Source organism: Microtus ochrogaster, unplaced genomic scaffold (genome assembly GCF_000317375.1).
Source record: "Microtus ochrogaster isolate Prairie Vole_2 unplaced genomic scaffold, MicOch1.0 UNK11, whole genome shotgun sequence".
NCBI classification, from domain to species: Eukaryota; Metazoa; Chordata; class Mammalia; order Rodentia; family Cricetidae; genus Microtus; species Microtus ochrogaster.
The window spans coordinates 2,371,550-2,387,405 of record NW_004949109.1 but is presented as its reverse complement, the minus strand read 5'-3'; the positions used below and the strand labels follow the sequence as shown (position 1 = coordinate 2,387,405).

Below are 15,856 nucleotides of genomic sequence, written 5' to 3'. Positions count from 1 at the left end.
ATCTGCTAAGGTCCTGCCATGCATTTTGATTAATAGTGTCAACCTCCTTTTTTCACCCTGTCTCCCCCATACACATACTAAAAATAATCCAAGACCTTGGGGGCTGCACAGACTAGAGAAATGAGAGTTGATTTGCTTACAGCCAAGGGTAATTAAGGAGCCTGAGAAGCGTGGCTGCAGTAAAATTAAATTTGTTGAATTTTATATTGCTCCACCATCAAAAAGAAGGAACCCTTGACATTTAGAGAACATTAAGGTGACATTACCTGCCATCAGCGAAAGAGGCACTTGCTTATGTACAGTGCTGTAAAACAGGCCAGGGAAGGAAGCCAGAGGGATGAGAGAAGAAAATACTGTGCATTCCTCCTGACATTTGGGAAAGCACAAGTTGGTGTCTGCTTCCCTTTTCTCCTTAACTACATTGTTCTTGAACCCTTGAGAAGTCACAGTTGTGAAGTCATAGCCGTGATGCTCAGATGCCCCCAGCACATTATTTAGTGTAAAAAGATACAGCTTTCTGTTTGCACTTTTTGCTTTGCACTCCTCCCACCTGAACCCACTCAGAGAGGACGTTGTTCCTCTGGAGCTTAGCCTCAGATTAGAGTGGAGAAGTTTCTGGCGAGTGAAACCGTTTTGATTGAGTCCCCCAAGCAGTGTATTTCCTTGAGGGAGCAGAATAGATGCACTAGTAGATGAGGGTGTGTTTCCCAGGAAGTGAGAGCTGCCTTAAGATTTCCTTATTCTGTTGGCCCAGTGGGTGCCATTGTAGAAACCCCAAACCCTTTCTTGTTTGCACAGCACAGCGGACAGCCACCAAGGATGCTGTATCCACATCTACCCATAGGCAGACCCCCAAGCTGAATTCCCCACTACAAACTAGAGTCAGACAAGAGCTGTGCAGTTGAGTGGGGGGTGTATCATTTAGGCCAACTGCTTTCCACACAGAGAATGCTGTGTGGTCAGCATTTTAAGATGAGCTGGTTAGCCATTCAGAAGACCATTTGCAATGCCGTTACCGCACATGCTCTATGACATGTTTCCATTCTTATGGAAGGCCCTAGTGTTCTAACTTAAGAGTAACCCCACTGTACATTAGGGGTTCCCGAACTTACAAAGAAAGGTGTGTCGTAGAGACTGGAGGGTGACCCTGGGAGGACCAGCATCTGACACAGTCTACACTGAAAGCCAGGAGGATGGAGTTTGCTCCTAAGTAATGTGGTGACCCATATCTTGTGTCTCGTCCCTTGACACTTACAAGGAGCTTGGAGTGAAAACAGACGTGGAAGGACCAGGGGACATTTTGATTCTTTCTCAAAGTTATATAACCGGGCCCATGTTATCTTGGGAAGTTGAGAGGCGGTGACACAGACATGTCTACAGCGTGACTAAGTGGTATTACAATCATTAGGAGCACTCATGCCAATCACTGGGATCAGTCTGGGGGGGGCGGTAGTGGCTTTATAGGATGGCTTTCCTGAAGGCCCATGGGAGGAGACTCTCAGAGCGTTCAGAAATATAGATTATAGAAATCTATTCTCCTGATTAATAGGATGGAATCATTAAGGACTTGCTTAACTGTGTACAGGAGAATGAAGCCTGAATGGATAGCTCTTCCATCTCTTCCTCCTCCACAGCATTGCTCTCCAGCCAGTGGTTTTTCACATTCAGCCTGGCACATCTGGACTGAGGAGCCACATGGAAGTTTCTCCCCCCACCCCGCTGTTGGTCCATCCTTTTCTCTGTTCCCACCTCCACCTCCCTCTCCTGCCTCCCCCTGAATGTGTTTATTCCTTCTTTGTACAGTTGGCAGTTTTTCAGAGCACTTGGATCAGATAAATGGGCGAAGCGAGTGTGTGGACAGTACAGATAACACCTCAAAGCCGTCCAGTGAACCCACTTCCCACATGGCTCGGCAGCGGTTAGAAAACACAGAGAAAAAGAGACTTGCGGGGAAAGTCACAAAGTCCCTCTCTGCCAGTGCTCTGTCCCTCATGATCCCTGGAGGTAGAGAGACATCGACTCGCATGAAATTGTGTGATTTGTGCATGTACTCCCCTCCCTCTTCCCCCAACCTGGAATGCAAATTGAAATGCAAGATTGCATGAGGCAATCACGGGTGGGATTGCAGGACAACTCTCAAGAACTTCGGCTTAACACACCCATGAATTTCCCTTCCTGGACCTCGGGGCACTCAGAAAGCATGTGCTATCTGTCTCAGGTTACCTTCTGTATCTGGGAGTGAGACGAGAGATGTTTCCTTCCCATGAAGGCGGATTTGATTTGTTTTCTTAAGACATTTTTTCTCCCCCATGAGCTAAATAATGAGTTTCCCTCCCTGGGATACTTCTTCTGTAGACCCCGTACTGTGTGCGTACTTTCTGGAGCTGTTTGCAGCTCGAATGTTGGAGAGCTAGGTAGGTTTTGCATCATCAAATTAATCAGGAAATGACACAGAATATAAGCCTCACAGTTCTGGAGATGGCAGAGAATTTCTTCATAGGAGACACCGAAATAAGATGTTTTCCCAGTCTTGTGGACTAAGCATCGCCTTCTCCAGCTAGTAGGCAAATTAATCTGTGTCCTGTTTTGGAAAACCGGACCTAATTATGGTTTTGAGGGATTGCTGTGTTTTCCTATGGCTTGGTTTTGCATGTACTGACCAGTAAGTCTGTAGTAATTCCCTTGGCACACACTGATGGTCATGACATCACTCAGTAAGAGAGAATAGGCTTGGAAACTAAATTCTTTCATGGGTGGCATGTATTGGGAAGAATACAAACTATCAGAGAGATTACTTGCTATTTTATATTTGTACAAAAAATTGATATACACAAATGCTTTCAAAAGCATAACACAAATTCATTTGCTAGGAAATATCCCATTGAGCCCCACGAGGCAAGCTTCTATCTCTGTTGTCTATATGGCCATGCATACTTCAAAGTTGGCCCCAATGTGCACAAATAACAAGGAAGGGCAGTTCAGTGCAGCCTAGTCCATCTGTACAAGCAGGTGAAGTAGCCTGCACTTTGGATAAAGAGGAATTTGCACCATTTGTAGAGGAAGTGGAGACCACCATGTGGTTAAGAAGGGGAATCCTGGCCTTCCCACAGCTTGAGTCCTGAGTGACTGATCTGGCCTCTACTCATGCATCACAGGGCCCAGCCAGTGACCTCTTTTTACCTGACCTTTGGATTTCACAGATTTGTATCAGTATAGAGAATCACTGTGGCCCATGAAGTCAGAGTCAGAGAACAGTCCCAGGAATACATTTAGCTTTACTCTTGTGGGGACAACAGAAGACTCAGAGCACATGTAAGATGGATGCTGTCATCTCGCTGGGACCACAATAACTCTCACCATGTCCCCGCGTCTCTGATAGCACCTGGCTTGCCTTGTTCCAGCCAAGTTCACATTCAAACCTCAGCCTGCTCTATAGGTGATTATCTTCTCAGAACACACACAGTCTCATGACTAATTAGGATCCACATGCATTCGCATAGATAGAACAGTGAGTTTGCTTCTTCATTTGCACTGACTGCTATAATACAGTACCTTATATTATACTCAGATAAATTATAAAGAGTAGAATCTATTGTTCATGGCGGTACAGATGCCCAGTCAAGGCCTCTGGTGTGTGTTCCACATAGACAGCATCTCTTAATGGCTCTCAGGCCTCTTCCAGAAACATGCCAACCCTATCACCAGAGGCAGAGTCCTCTTGATCTAGTTATTTTCCAGATATTTCTCCAAATACCATTACTTTGGGGGTAAGGTTTCAGTCTCTGAGCCTTGGAGAATAAAGATGCTCAAACCCAGAAGATTGCTTCTGAAACAGACTAGAGATGGCATTTTGGGATATGAGCTGCTTTGCTCCTAGCATGTATCTTGGCCCTCCTTACCCTTGAAGAAACCTTATTCTTGGAAGCTACTGTGTGAAGAAGAGCAGTTGTAACCGCAGTCATTCATTTGTAGTTAAGTTTCTCAATTGAAATGTGTTAATAAGTTCTAGCTCAGTAACATTGCAAAAAGCAGCTGGTAATTGATTCTTTGTTTTCCTGCCATGTGTGTGTTTGGAGAATCCCATTAAATTGTTTAGTATAAGATTTGGACAAGAGTATATCTCATTATACCCTTAGTTTACTCCTATAACGAGACACTATAAATACATGCATCTATAAACGATTTATTTCACTGGAATAATTTAAAGAATCTAAAACCAGAAAACTCTGTGTAGGAAAACTAAAAATTCTTAATTTTAGAGTATTGAGAAACAAACAAGAAAGACTTTTGATGTTCCCTCAGCAGGCTTGAGTTTCACATCCATGGCTGTTACTGACATGAGCATTTTCTACATAATTCTTCTTTTGCAATTAGAAACAAAGGGCTTTGCTTTATGACTGCTCTTTGTTCTCCTGATTGTGATGGGGCTTCCCATGGGGAGGGTGGCTGTGCCCTGGATGTGCTTTTTTTTTTTTTTTTTCCGAGACAGGGTTTCTCTGTAGCCTTGGTGCTTGTCCTGGAACTAGCTCTTGTAGACCAGGCTGGCCTCGAACTCCCAGAGATCCACCTGCCTCTGTCTCCCGAGTGCTGGGATTAAAGGCATGTGCCACCACCGCCCGACCCCTGGATGCGCTTTGATGCCGGCTTCTTTGTTGCAGATATGTTTGCTGTGTCTCCGTTGGGAAGTCCCATGTCCCCGCACTCCCTGTCTTCAGACCCTTCCTCTTCACGGGATTCCTCCCCTAGCCGAGATTCTTCGGCCGCATCTGCCAGTCCCCACCAGCCCATTGTGATCCACAGCTCAGGGAAGAACTATGGATTTACCATCCGAGCCATCCGGGTGTACGTGGGCGACAGTGACATCTACACGGTGCACCACATCGTCTGGGTAAGAGCAGAGCTCGCTCTTGTTAGTTTTCTTCCCCAACCAGCCCAGAGTACAGCTGTTGACCAAAGCATAGTTGATGCTGACGTGTTTCCTGTTTCTGTGGCACGTGGGACCCCATTTCCTTTTCCTTTTAGTGTTCTTTTCTCTTCCTTTTTCAAGGCAGGGTTTTAATTTGTATGTAGCAATCCTAGCTGACCATCCTGGAACTCATTCTGTAGACCAGGCTGGCCTCAAAGTCACAGATACCCACTTGCCTCTGCCTCCTGAGTGCTAGGATTAAAGACCTACACTACCACCATCCAATTCTTTTCTCTATTCCCGTGGTAGAATTGAGTATATCACCAAGTAGTCAGTTTTCCTAACTCTGCCCAGTTTCTATAATTGCTTGCCCATTCTTATATAGCAATTGGGTAAACATGAAGACCATCTTCGTTATTATCCTTTAAAAGGGGTTATTTTATTTTAATTACATATATGTCTGAGTGTTAATGCCCAGAGGCCAGAAGCATCAGTTGCCCCAGAGCTGGAGTTAGGAGGCAGTTAAGAGCCACCTACCATAGGTTCTGGGAGCTGAAGTCAGATCCTCTGCAAGAGTCGTCCTCTGCACCGTGGGCCCTTCCCTCCAGCCCTGTCCTTTCCATGTCTTTCTTTTCTTTTCTAGCTTTGTTTTTCAAAATGCACATTCTTGCTCACTTGAGACAGTTTAAAGGAAACGTGGGAATTACCCTGTTTTAGAACAATATTGGGACAAGGGCCATGCCTTTTTGACTTCTTATTATGAGCTTAGGCTCGTTCACAGGGTGACTCAGAGTATCCTGACAGGTGAAACAGTAGGTGTTGGGGTTTGGCATTTGTTTGCTTATGAAGACATACTCTCCTCTTTACAGAATGTAGAAGAAGGAAGTCCCTCCCACCAGGCTGGACTGAAGGCTGGGGATCTGATCACGCACATCAATGGAGAGCCGGTTCATGGACTCGTCCACACAGAAGTCATCGAGCTTCTGCTGAAGGTACTGTTCTCCTGTGTCCTGGCCATGTAGAGGCAGTAGGTAACCCTAAGGAATAAGCACTATGAGATCAGGTTCTCTGTGGCATGGGCCTGGAGTCTGTCTCACCAGTGGAAGGGATGGGATGCAGTACTCAGAAGTCTGATATGATACAAAGCTATTGTGAGCTCTCTGGGTTCACGCTGTGAAAGAAAGGGTGTCCTTGAACCTGGACTGCACTATACTTGCTTCTTACTACCAGTCTTACAGAACACGAATCCTCCTCGTTTATATACCTCACATAGTAGATTGCATGTGGGAGCCAGCAGTTCTGAAGGTGAACCTCAGAAGACGTTATTCTGGTATAGGAGGAGACAGCGTACTGTCCAACTGAGAAGGCTGATCTAGAGGTTGTGTTTCAGGGCTGGCGCTGCTCTCAAAGACAAACTTCACATGTATTGACATGCGCTCTAGATAATGAGTGGAAGGATGGCGAGCAGTTATGAGGCTCCTCCCCTCTCATCTACATAGCTAAGTTAAACATCCATGGGGATCAGTTCTTAAAAGGAGCATCGAAAGGAGCCTGCGGCGACTCAGATCCCAGAGAGCAGGAATATAAATGCAGAACTGTGTGCAAATTCTCTCTCAGGCGGCTCTTCCGAGAGTCCTGATTGGCCACACGCTAACTCCAGACTTATAAAGTCAAAGATATAAAATTAACTGAACCTGAATTTGATTTTTAAATTGTCTCAGGAAAGGGCTGCTTTATCAGAGATGAGACTCATAGTCCCTTACGCATGTTTTGGGCAACCTCTTATTTCATGACCAACCAGAGAGATTTGAGCATCAAAAACAAACCAAAACATTAGGGAGACAAAGGATAAATGTGTACAACTGTAAACCCATATACATCGTTTAAATAATGTTCGAGACCACATAAATATTGCTGATACAGGGATTAGGAGGTATTTTTTGCTCTCAGAGAGTACAGGACATGCATATGAGAAAAAGAACTTAACTATCCCAGGCTGAAGCATAGAGATTGTCAAGAACATTCTACGAGTAGGGATAAGCATGCCAGGGGAGCAACACCGCTGTGGAACTTGCAAGAAAATGAGGAATTTGAAGGCACTAGCAGAAGAGCGGGTGTGGAGGTCTTTCCAGAACAGATGCATTTAAATGTCTTCCTTGTTCCCTTCCCTGTCATTTCCCAGACTCAGGCAATTCAGAGTCTGGTCCAGGGTCCAGAAGCAATAGTCTCTACATCCTAAGGTCCAGGGCGAACTAATAGATAAAAAGTTAATGCTTTTGATTAATTCACAGTATTAATTTTAAAAAATGGCCTTGGTTTTAGGGTTCAGCAAATTTATAGAGTTAAAGTGAGCCACAGCAGTTTCCTTTTATGTTTAAACGTGACAACCAGAGAGGACCACATAGCGACAGCATCCTCCTTTGTTGTCCAAACGTGACAACCAGAGGAGAGGACCACATAGCTACAGCATCCTCCTTTGTTGTCCAAACGTGACAATGGGAGGAAGAACCACATAGCTACAACATCCTCCTTTTTTCTCCAAAGTGACAATGGGAGGACAGGACCACATAGCTACTTCTGGTCCAAAATTTCAGTTCAGTGCAGCAATCTTTCCTTTTAAATTCTCTAACAAGGGCTGAATAACATTCCCAGTCAAGCATCCCAGAGATGCGAGGCTGGACAGAACTGCTGACTTTGAGATCCTGTCTGTGAAAGCACCTGAAACTGTCTTAGAACACCTAGGACAAAGTCAAGAAAAATCACAGATTGCAGAGCCTCAGTAAGAACCGAGAATGAATGTTGGGAGCTTGTCTCCTATATCCCGTGTATGAGTCTTTCAGCTTAGGGGAGACTGTTGAGATCAGCAAGTGAAGCAGTTCATTACCGCCAAGGTTCCTTGGTCCTGGAGAATAATTCTCTTAGTTGCCATCCATCCAAATGATGCCTTAGGACAATGATTTGTTTTAAGCTAAAGGAATTTCAATAGGAATTGTCTTAATTGCTGGGAGAAAGACCCTGATAAAAGCTACTTGGGGTTGAAGGGTTTCTTCCAGCTTAGATCTTACAGTACATCATGAGGTGATAGAAGGTCAGAAACGTGGAAGCAGGGACTGCAACTGAGGCCATGGAGGAACACTGCTTACTGACTTCCCCAGCCTTCATTTGTATGTGCCCCAAGACCATCTGTCCACGGGTGGCATTGCCCCACTAGGCCCTGCCCTGCTTTATCAATCATTAATCAAGAAAATTGCTCACAGGCCAATCTGATGGGGGTGTTTTCTCAGTGGAGGGTTCCTTCTCTTAGATTACCCTAGTTTTTGTCAAATTAATAAGAAAAAAATTAAGCATAGTAATATAGTAATATATAATGTACATATATATATATATATATATATATCTTGCATTCTTCATAAAAGTAGTATGCTATGTGCAAAATAGCTCCTACCTCAGCCTGTATTTATTTCCCAGCACACAGATGTTTATGGAAGAAGAAAAAGAGCTGAATTTATTTTATATCTTAATGTGATTCTGGATTTCCAAATACCTTTTCTTGCTTCTGTGAAATTGGATTGTAGCCCCCCCCCAAAGGTTTTTGGAAATCTCTTTCGAGAATCAGCTGTCCCCTCTGTGAAATTTCACCTCACCTAGTGCCTATGGTCAGAGCTCCATCACTAGGTATAGTAGGTGTGGGCCACGGAAAGAGTGCAAGCGCGGTGGAACGTGCCACGCCGTGGCCCCCTTTGAAGCTGCAGTATGCTCTGCCACCCACCCAGTCAGTAGATTCTGCCTCTGGTCATGAAGGAAGCACACAGGAGCAGTTACTATGTAATGAAACAAAGAGGATGCAAGGGATTTAATTATCGTCCCAGTGAAGTGTGTAATCACACAGTAGTTTTCTTCCAAGTTTAACCAGCAATTCATGAACAAAGAGTGTAAAGTGACTAGCCTTGGCAGTGTTCTACGCGCTGTGGCTGGCTTCACATCAGGGTGGCAGCTCCATTTCGTTCCTGACTGTCATTTCCATGATCTTTTATACTTAGTATTTACAGCATCTGGTGGCATACTTAGGAAACAGTGGAACAATCACTTGCCTGGTTGTGTAGAATCCCATGAACTACGCCTATCTTTTGTACAGAGGACATTGAGAGCATTCCTGGCTTTCCACCGCTCCACGTTTGGTCTCATTCTCCCTTACAGCTTCAATGGAGTCCTACTATGGCAGCTCCGGCTTACCTGTACAGGAAGGCTGGTTGAATAGCAGTTGGCAGAGTAGCCTCCTGGGATAGGATGAGTGGCTGATCATGGCCACCATTCAATCCCCTCATACCTTCCCTCCCAGGAGAACTCAAAGAACAGCATCAGTCTTTCTAAAAGATCCGCATGGTCTTTCTGTACCCTTCAGTCGTAGGTGGAGACAGTATTGTCCTAGTTACAGCCCTCACTCAAGTGAGCGCACACGTCAGGCTTACCCTCTGCAACTGGGAAACTTTCCAGTTGTCCAGATTGATTTGTTTCAATTCCTGATGCATTAGAGCATCTCTAAGCCTCACCAGCACTTGGTTCAGTAACTTCCTTCCCACGAACTCTGGGGAGCTTCTCTATGGAGTAGAAAACAACCAATTGCATGACTATCATCCTCCCGTATCCGTGAAGACGCTGATAATAGCCAGAGCTTTGGGCTAAATACTGTGAGCATCATGGAAAACCAAAAACAACACAGAAAACTAGTTAATAGGGAGCTGGGGTTATAGTTCAGTTAAAGTACTTTCCTTGCAAGCATGGGGACTTGTGTTTGATCTAAAGAACAGTGGTTGTCAACCTTCCCTAATACTGTAACCTTCCAACCGTAAGGTTATTTTGTTGCTACTTCATAACTATAATTATTGCTACTGTTATGAATATTAATGTAAATATTTGATATGCAGGAAATCTGATATGCAACCCCCAAATGGGTCACAACCCACAAGTTGAGAACCACTGATCTAGAGCCATAGGGGGGAAACATCTGGGTGCAGTGGCACTTGTAATATCACCACTGGGGAAGCAAAGACGGGGAGATCTCTGATTTTGCTGGCCAGCCAGCTTAGCCTGCTTAGTGGATTTCTAGATCTTTTATCAAAAAACGAGGTAGACAGCACCTGAGAAAAGCCATGCATATCTGTTTTCTGGCCTCACGTGGTTATAGCACATGCACGCACACGCGCACATACACACACACGATCCTACACAACATTAACAAATCACACATATACAGCTAATGAAGCAGGAGTACTTGGCACCTACCAGGCTCTGCTGTGTTTTCTATAAATTCACGTAACCCTCAGTTAGTCTCTGAGGTAGATGCTATAAGTAGAAGTGTCCCCATTTTCCAGACACAAAAACCGAAGTAGAGAGACATGAACAAGGCAGCCACCACCATCTGCTAGGAGGATGGTTTCTCCCCAGGCAGTGTGATTCAGAGGCTGTGCTTTCAACGCCTACTGCACACCGCTCCAACACACGCATCTCATTACCAGTACCTTATAGTCTGATGGCCACAGGAGGAAGCAGTGGCAATCCCAGGCTTTAATCACAGTGCTAAGCATAAGGAACAGACTGTAAACAAGGCAGAAGCTCAGAGGAAAGAAAGATGGCTCTCTACCAGCATGCACCGAAAGAGCATGTGAGAACTGGGGTTAATCTGTGCAGGCCTTGAGAGATGGAGATTTTGTGCAGGAACAAGTAGACTCGGGATAGTCTAGGCTACGTGAGTAGAAGCACAGATGCGAAGTGGGTGGGTGGGTCTCAAGTCTTACCAAGTACGCCGTGAGCCTAGTGGGTTGATGTCTTGGCTCACGTAGGGGTAAGATATGCAAGCAGGTTGGAGCTAGGATGGAGGAGGAGAAGCAGGGCCCCCCAAAAATGCAGGAAGATCCTGTCCCCCAGCTGAGCCTTACTGAGACCATCAGACAGAAACAGAGGTCCTCCGTGACTTTCCTAAGGCCAGCTACTAAACTGACCAAGGCTAACCTGTCTTTAGCTCTTGTGCTCAGTTCAGCCGGCTTCAAATCATTTCTCCCCTACTGTGCACGAATCCCAAAAACAGTTTCAAGCAACAGTGAAGCAACTGGGCATCTAACAGTCTGCCTGCTTTGTTGCTTTTGCTATTGTTTTTCAAACAGCCTTTGTTCACTCTCTTTAAGTCTCTTTAAGAGGTCCCTCATTCGTCACGTTACTGTGGCTCAGAGAGCTGCTGCTGTGGCTAGGTGAATCCACCAGGTGGCAGACTTCACAAATAGCACCCGATCTGTTTTACTTTTACCATGCCTCCTGATGTTTTGACTAATATTTGCACGCTGTAAATTTCTTATTAGAGGGGCTGTCTTTGGTGCATGCACATCAGCCAAATGAACTGCTTTTTGAAAAGTCGTGTGTGGAAGAAGAAGACGTAGGTCTAGTTTTTGTCGAAGGAGGCATTTACTCAGAGCCTTGCAATGTGCTGAGTCAGCAAACCCTGCTCCTCACTGTTTTCTAATGAGAAACATTTGTGATTTGTACTATATTTATCTTCTACTATTTTATCCTGCCTATGTCTCCATTTCTCAGTGATCCATACTCTAAGCATGTCCCACATGTCATGTGACTTCTGCTGACCACCACTGTGATGAACACAGGCCATGTTCTATGCCAGGCACTAGAGAGGTGGAGGGGGGACCAAGCACCTGCTGCCGGAAGGAAGAGCACTGGGGGATGAGGGACAGAGTGGCCAGGCTTACTGTCCCACTCACCACTATGACTCTAATAATAAGAATAACTCTTGTTATCTGTGAGCCAAGGATGACAGACCTATCACCTCATGCGACCCTTAGATCTTGGTTATAAAGATTATATGTTGCCGGGCGGTGGTGGCGCACGCCTTTAATCCCAGCACTCGGGAGGCAGAGGCAGGAGGATCTCTGTGAGTTCGAGACCAGCCTGGTCTACAAGAGCTAGTTCCAGGACAGGCTCCAAAACCACAGAGAAACCCCGTCTCGAAAAACAAAACAAAAAAAAAAAAAAAAGATTATATGTGGCAGTGGCTTAAATACTAAATTGTGTTTTTAAAGCACCAGGTGGCATTGTTCGCCTCTTACAAAGATAGAAAAGTCCCAGCCCCCTGGAGGCTGAAGAGTAAAGACTACCACAAGTTTGAGGCCAACTTGGGCTACCCTGTGAATTCTGGGCTAGCCTGCACTATAGTATAACTCTGCGGAAATGCACTTGAATACAGGTCCAGTGGCTCATGAAGTAAGACAGTCCTGGTGATCACAACACCATGGAGAGATGTACCCAAGCTGCTTTGCTGCCCCTTTCACCCATCATGGGAAGACCTTCTTCCAAAAGTCTTCAGTGGTGAATTTTCCACTGAAAAACCACAAGGTCAATCTCTACCATTAAAGTAAAAGTAAACTTTTAAAAGTTGTGCCTTCGCATGTAAGACATATAACTTATCTTGCTGTAGGAATTCAAAACTCCATCTGCCTAAAATGTTTTCTGCAAATCTATTAGGTGTGAGATTAGAACTAAGAGGGCAATATAATAAAACACCATCTTTTCTGTGCTAAACTAGAGATAAGCCAACAAAGTGGTCTGTAAAGCAGGAGTTCTCGACCTGTGGGTCGTGATTCCCGGGGTCAACTGGCCCTTTCACAGCCTCACAGATCAGATGCTTCCATTATGATTCATGACAGTAGCAAAATTATAATTATCAAATAGCAGTGGAAAAAAAATGATGGTTGGGGGTCACCACAACATGAGGAACTGTATTAAAGGGTTGCAGCATTAGGAGGGTTGAGAACCACTGTCCTAAGGGAATATAAATAACTAATGGACCATCAGCTCATCGAACTAAAAACCAGGAAAGAGTAACAATGGGAGATATTAGTAGGCAACCAATACAGACATGCCCTAATGATCGGTTTTCAGACCTGTGAATGGAAAATGGAAAGTTGCAAATCTTACATTAAAATAGTTTGTAAGATGTGCGTATATTTATACATGCCCAAAGAAAGACTAGTATGGGCCTGGTATGATGTAGCTTTGTAGTTTAATGGCAGAGTGCTTGTTTGGCATGCACCGAGGCCCTAGGTCTGATTTTCACCCTTCCTCCTCAAAAACAATTAAAACCCAGCAGGAAATAGATTGAAATATTACCAGTGGTAGCTGAGTAGAAATTCCAGTGATTTTTTTTCCTTCCTTTTAATTTTGCTCTACCATTTTCTTCTTATGATAGCATGGGGTATTTCCCAATCAAGAAGACTGTAGATTATCAGTGAAGCAGAGATTTGCTTTCCCGTGTTCCTGTTCCCACAGCACTTGTCTTCCCATGCTTTGTATGGCTTAGAATTTAGCATCGGGGGTCTTCCTAGCAAGGGCCTTTTTCAAAGCCCTTATTCTTGCTTGACCTTTGAAGTTTATCGGAGCTACCTCTGACTTTGAAATGATGCATTTATCCTCTGGCTGTTACGACGTTCATGGAGCAATTGTAGGAACCAGAGTGTCTGCCTACCCGACCTGGCATCCCCGTGCCTGGCCACTGACTCCTTCGTCACTAGAGCCTGCCTAGCAAGCCCCATCGCAAGATGGAGTGAAAGGACCCAGAAACCCACCAGGAATTATGTCACTGTGCCTGACCTGGTTAAAGAGAGCTTTCCCCATGGCTGACACATACTTCCTGGCTCTGCAAGCTGACAGGCTTTATGACAAATAAGAAAGGAACCTTCTAACATCATTACAAATAAAAGTCTCATTCGGTTTTGTCACCCTGTGGTTTCTAGGTCAAAGAAAAACATGAAATGGAGAAAGAAAGGAAATATATCAAGCAAGACCAGACAGCTCCTGGGCACATTTGTATTTAATACATATGGATGAAGATGGCTGTTATTTATAGAGCCCTTTCCATGTGTCACACTCGGTGTTAAAAGCTTTGCAAACTCTCATTTACTCCCCTGCTGAGATCTAGAAGATGACGGGCTCTTCTGGTAGCTAGTAGAGTGTATGAGAAGCCTTTGTAGGGCAAGCATCCTGCTAATATTTGGAGCTTGGCTTTGACTCAAATATGTGGAATGTGTAGACTCCCACCCACCGCCCGCTCACTAAAGGGACATGTTCCTTTGCCTTCCACCCATCTGGGTTGTCAGGACTTGGTTGACTGTGCCGTTGTTTAGCCCCCTTTACAGTGCACCTCCTTTGTTACTCGTCTTTGAATCTCTTAGTTCTGATCTTCTTCACAGAGCTGCTTTTTAACACTGCCTCGTCTCCTTTATAGAGTGGGAATAAAGTGTCAATCACCACTACCCCGTTTGAAAACACATCAATCAAAACAGGACCCGCCAGAAGAAACAGTTACAAGAGCCGGATGGTGAGAAGGAGCAAGAAGTCTAAGAAGAAGGAAAGTCTAGAAAGGTAAGTTGAGTCAGCCTTCTTGACAGGTTGATAGCCTTTGGATAAAATGCATTCCCTAGCAAGTATATAAGAGAAAGGTGCATTTCTCTATGAGAAATGTTATACCACAGTTCACAGTAGATATTAAAGTTCAATGCATTACATGTATAGCAGAAAGAGTTACTGGCTCTCACTGTAAAAAGATTGCTATTGTTCTTTAGCACAATACAGACACCATGTATAGTCCTTTCCTGGTTGGATTAGTTAGTGTTCTCTAGACTCCAGGATTACACAACTTACAGAATGAACCTCTCTCTGTAATACAAAGGGGGTTTATTAGAATGTCTTAAAGGCTGCAGTCCACCTAATCCAATAATGGCTGGCTGTGAAGTCCAGGACTTGAGTGGTTGTTCAGTCTACAAGGCTGGATCACCTGGTCTTTAGTTTATGCTGGAATCCCAAAGGACTGGGCTGTAATACCAGTGAAGGAATAGACTTGCTAGCAAGGCTAGGGCAAGCAGGCAAAGAGCAAATGCTTCCTTCTTCCATGTCCTTCTACAGCCTTCCAGCAGAAGGTGTGGCCTAGATTAAAGGCCTATTTTCCTAACTCAAAGATCCAGATTAGAAGTGGATTCAAATTAAGCAAAACTTGAAAAAAAAATCCCTCACAGTTGTACCCTATATTTTGGGGTTTAAGTTCTAGGTGTAGTTAAGTTGAAAATCAACTTTTTAAAAATATATATTGTCTTCTGTTACACACATGCCACAATGCATCAGAGGGCACATTTTGGGAGCCAGTTCTCTCCTTCCATCACAGACTCAAGAGATTGGCAGGTGGTCATGTGGTCCTGCTTGTACCTTCTACCTGCTGAGCCATCTCACCACGCTGGATTTCCCTTTGTTTGGTCATTGATTAAGTCTTTAGACATCATTTCAGGAGAGCTAGTTTTTGATACACTTGACCAATAGGCAATTTTCCACGTGAAATCTGCAGTTAAAACGTCTTGTATGTGATTAAGAAAATCCTTTAATGTCACATATCACAAAATAACTGCATCTTTAAACCTTTCAAATAAGTCTGGAAATAATAGCACTTTGACTGAGATCTAATGAGGTGACACCAAGTGGCAGACAGGGAAGCATGGGACGTTCTCTGTACCTACTAAAGCATTTGCGAGTCTGTGTGCTTAGAAGGGGAGGTTCTTTCCAGTCGGGTATGGTTCCTTTGAGCAGCCGTAGTCATGTTCCTGTGTTCACTTGACCCTGGGAGCCTCATGCTAAGACTTTTGGATAGGATTGTAAGAGAAGTGATATAATAATAGTGTTTTATTAGCTTCAGTACAAACAGTTATGTATGCAAGAGCCCAGAGAACAAATGGGGCAGGAGTCCTTTAAGTCATCAGCTTGGGGCTTGGTGGGGAGTGGGATATTTCGGCTTTAGATATCTTAGGACCAGTAGGAGAGAAACAACATATGGTGTCAGAAGGTAGAAGGTGACTTTCTAAGTTTAACTCGAGTTCTGTGGTGATGTTTTGGGGGTCTTTTGTT

General features: G+C 44.4%; 1 protein-coding gene across 7 annotated transcripts in view; it reads left to right on the top strand.

The window, feature by feature from the left end:
• Nucleotides 1-15,856, top strand: part of Mast4 (microtubule associated serine/threonine kinase family member 4) — a 611,732-nt gene that overhangs the window by 587,415 nt on the left and 8,461 nt on the right. For 6 of the 7 annotated variants that reach the window (XM_026788983.1, XM_026788984.1, XM_013353546.2 and 3 more), the window contains 4 exons: nt 1,804-2,004; nt 4,659-4,888; nt 5,776-5,898; nt 14,193-14,329. In XM_026788983.1, coding sequence (XP_026644784.1) covers nt 1,804-2,004; nt 4,659-4,888; nt 5,776-5,898; nt 14,193-14,329 — 691 coding nt within the window. The remainder of the gene's footprint in view (nt 1-1,803; nt 2,005-4,658; nt 4,889-5,775; nt 5,899-14,192; nt 14,330-15,856) is intronic. The other variant, XM_013353547.2, reaches the window with a different exon arrangement.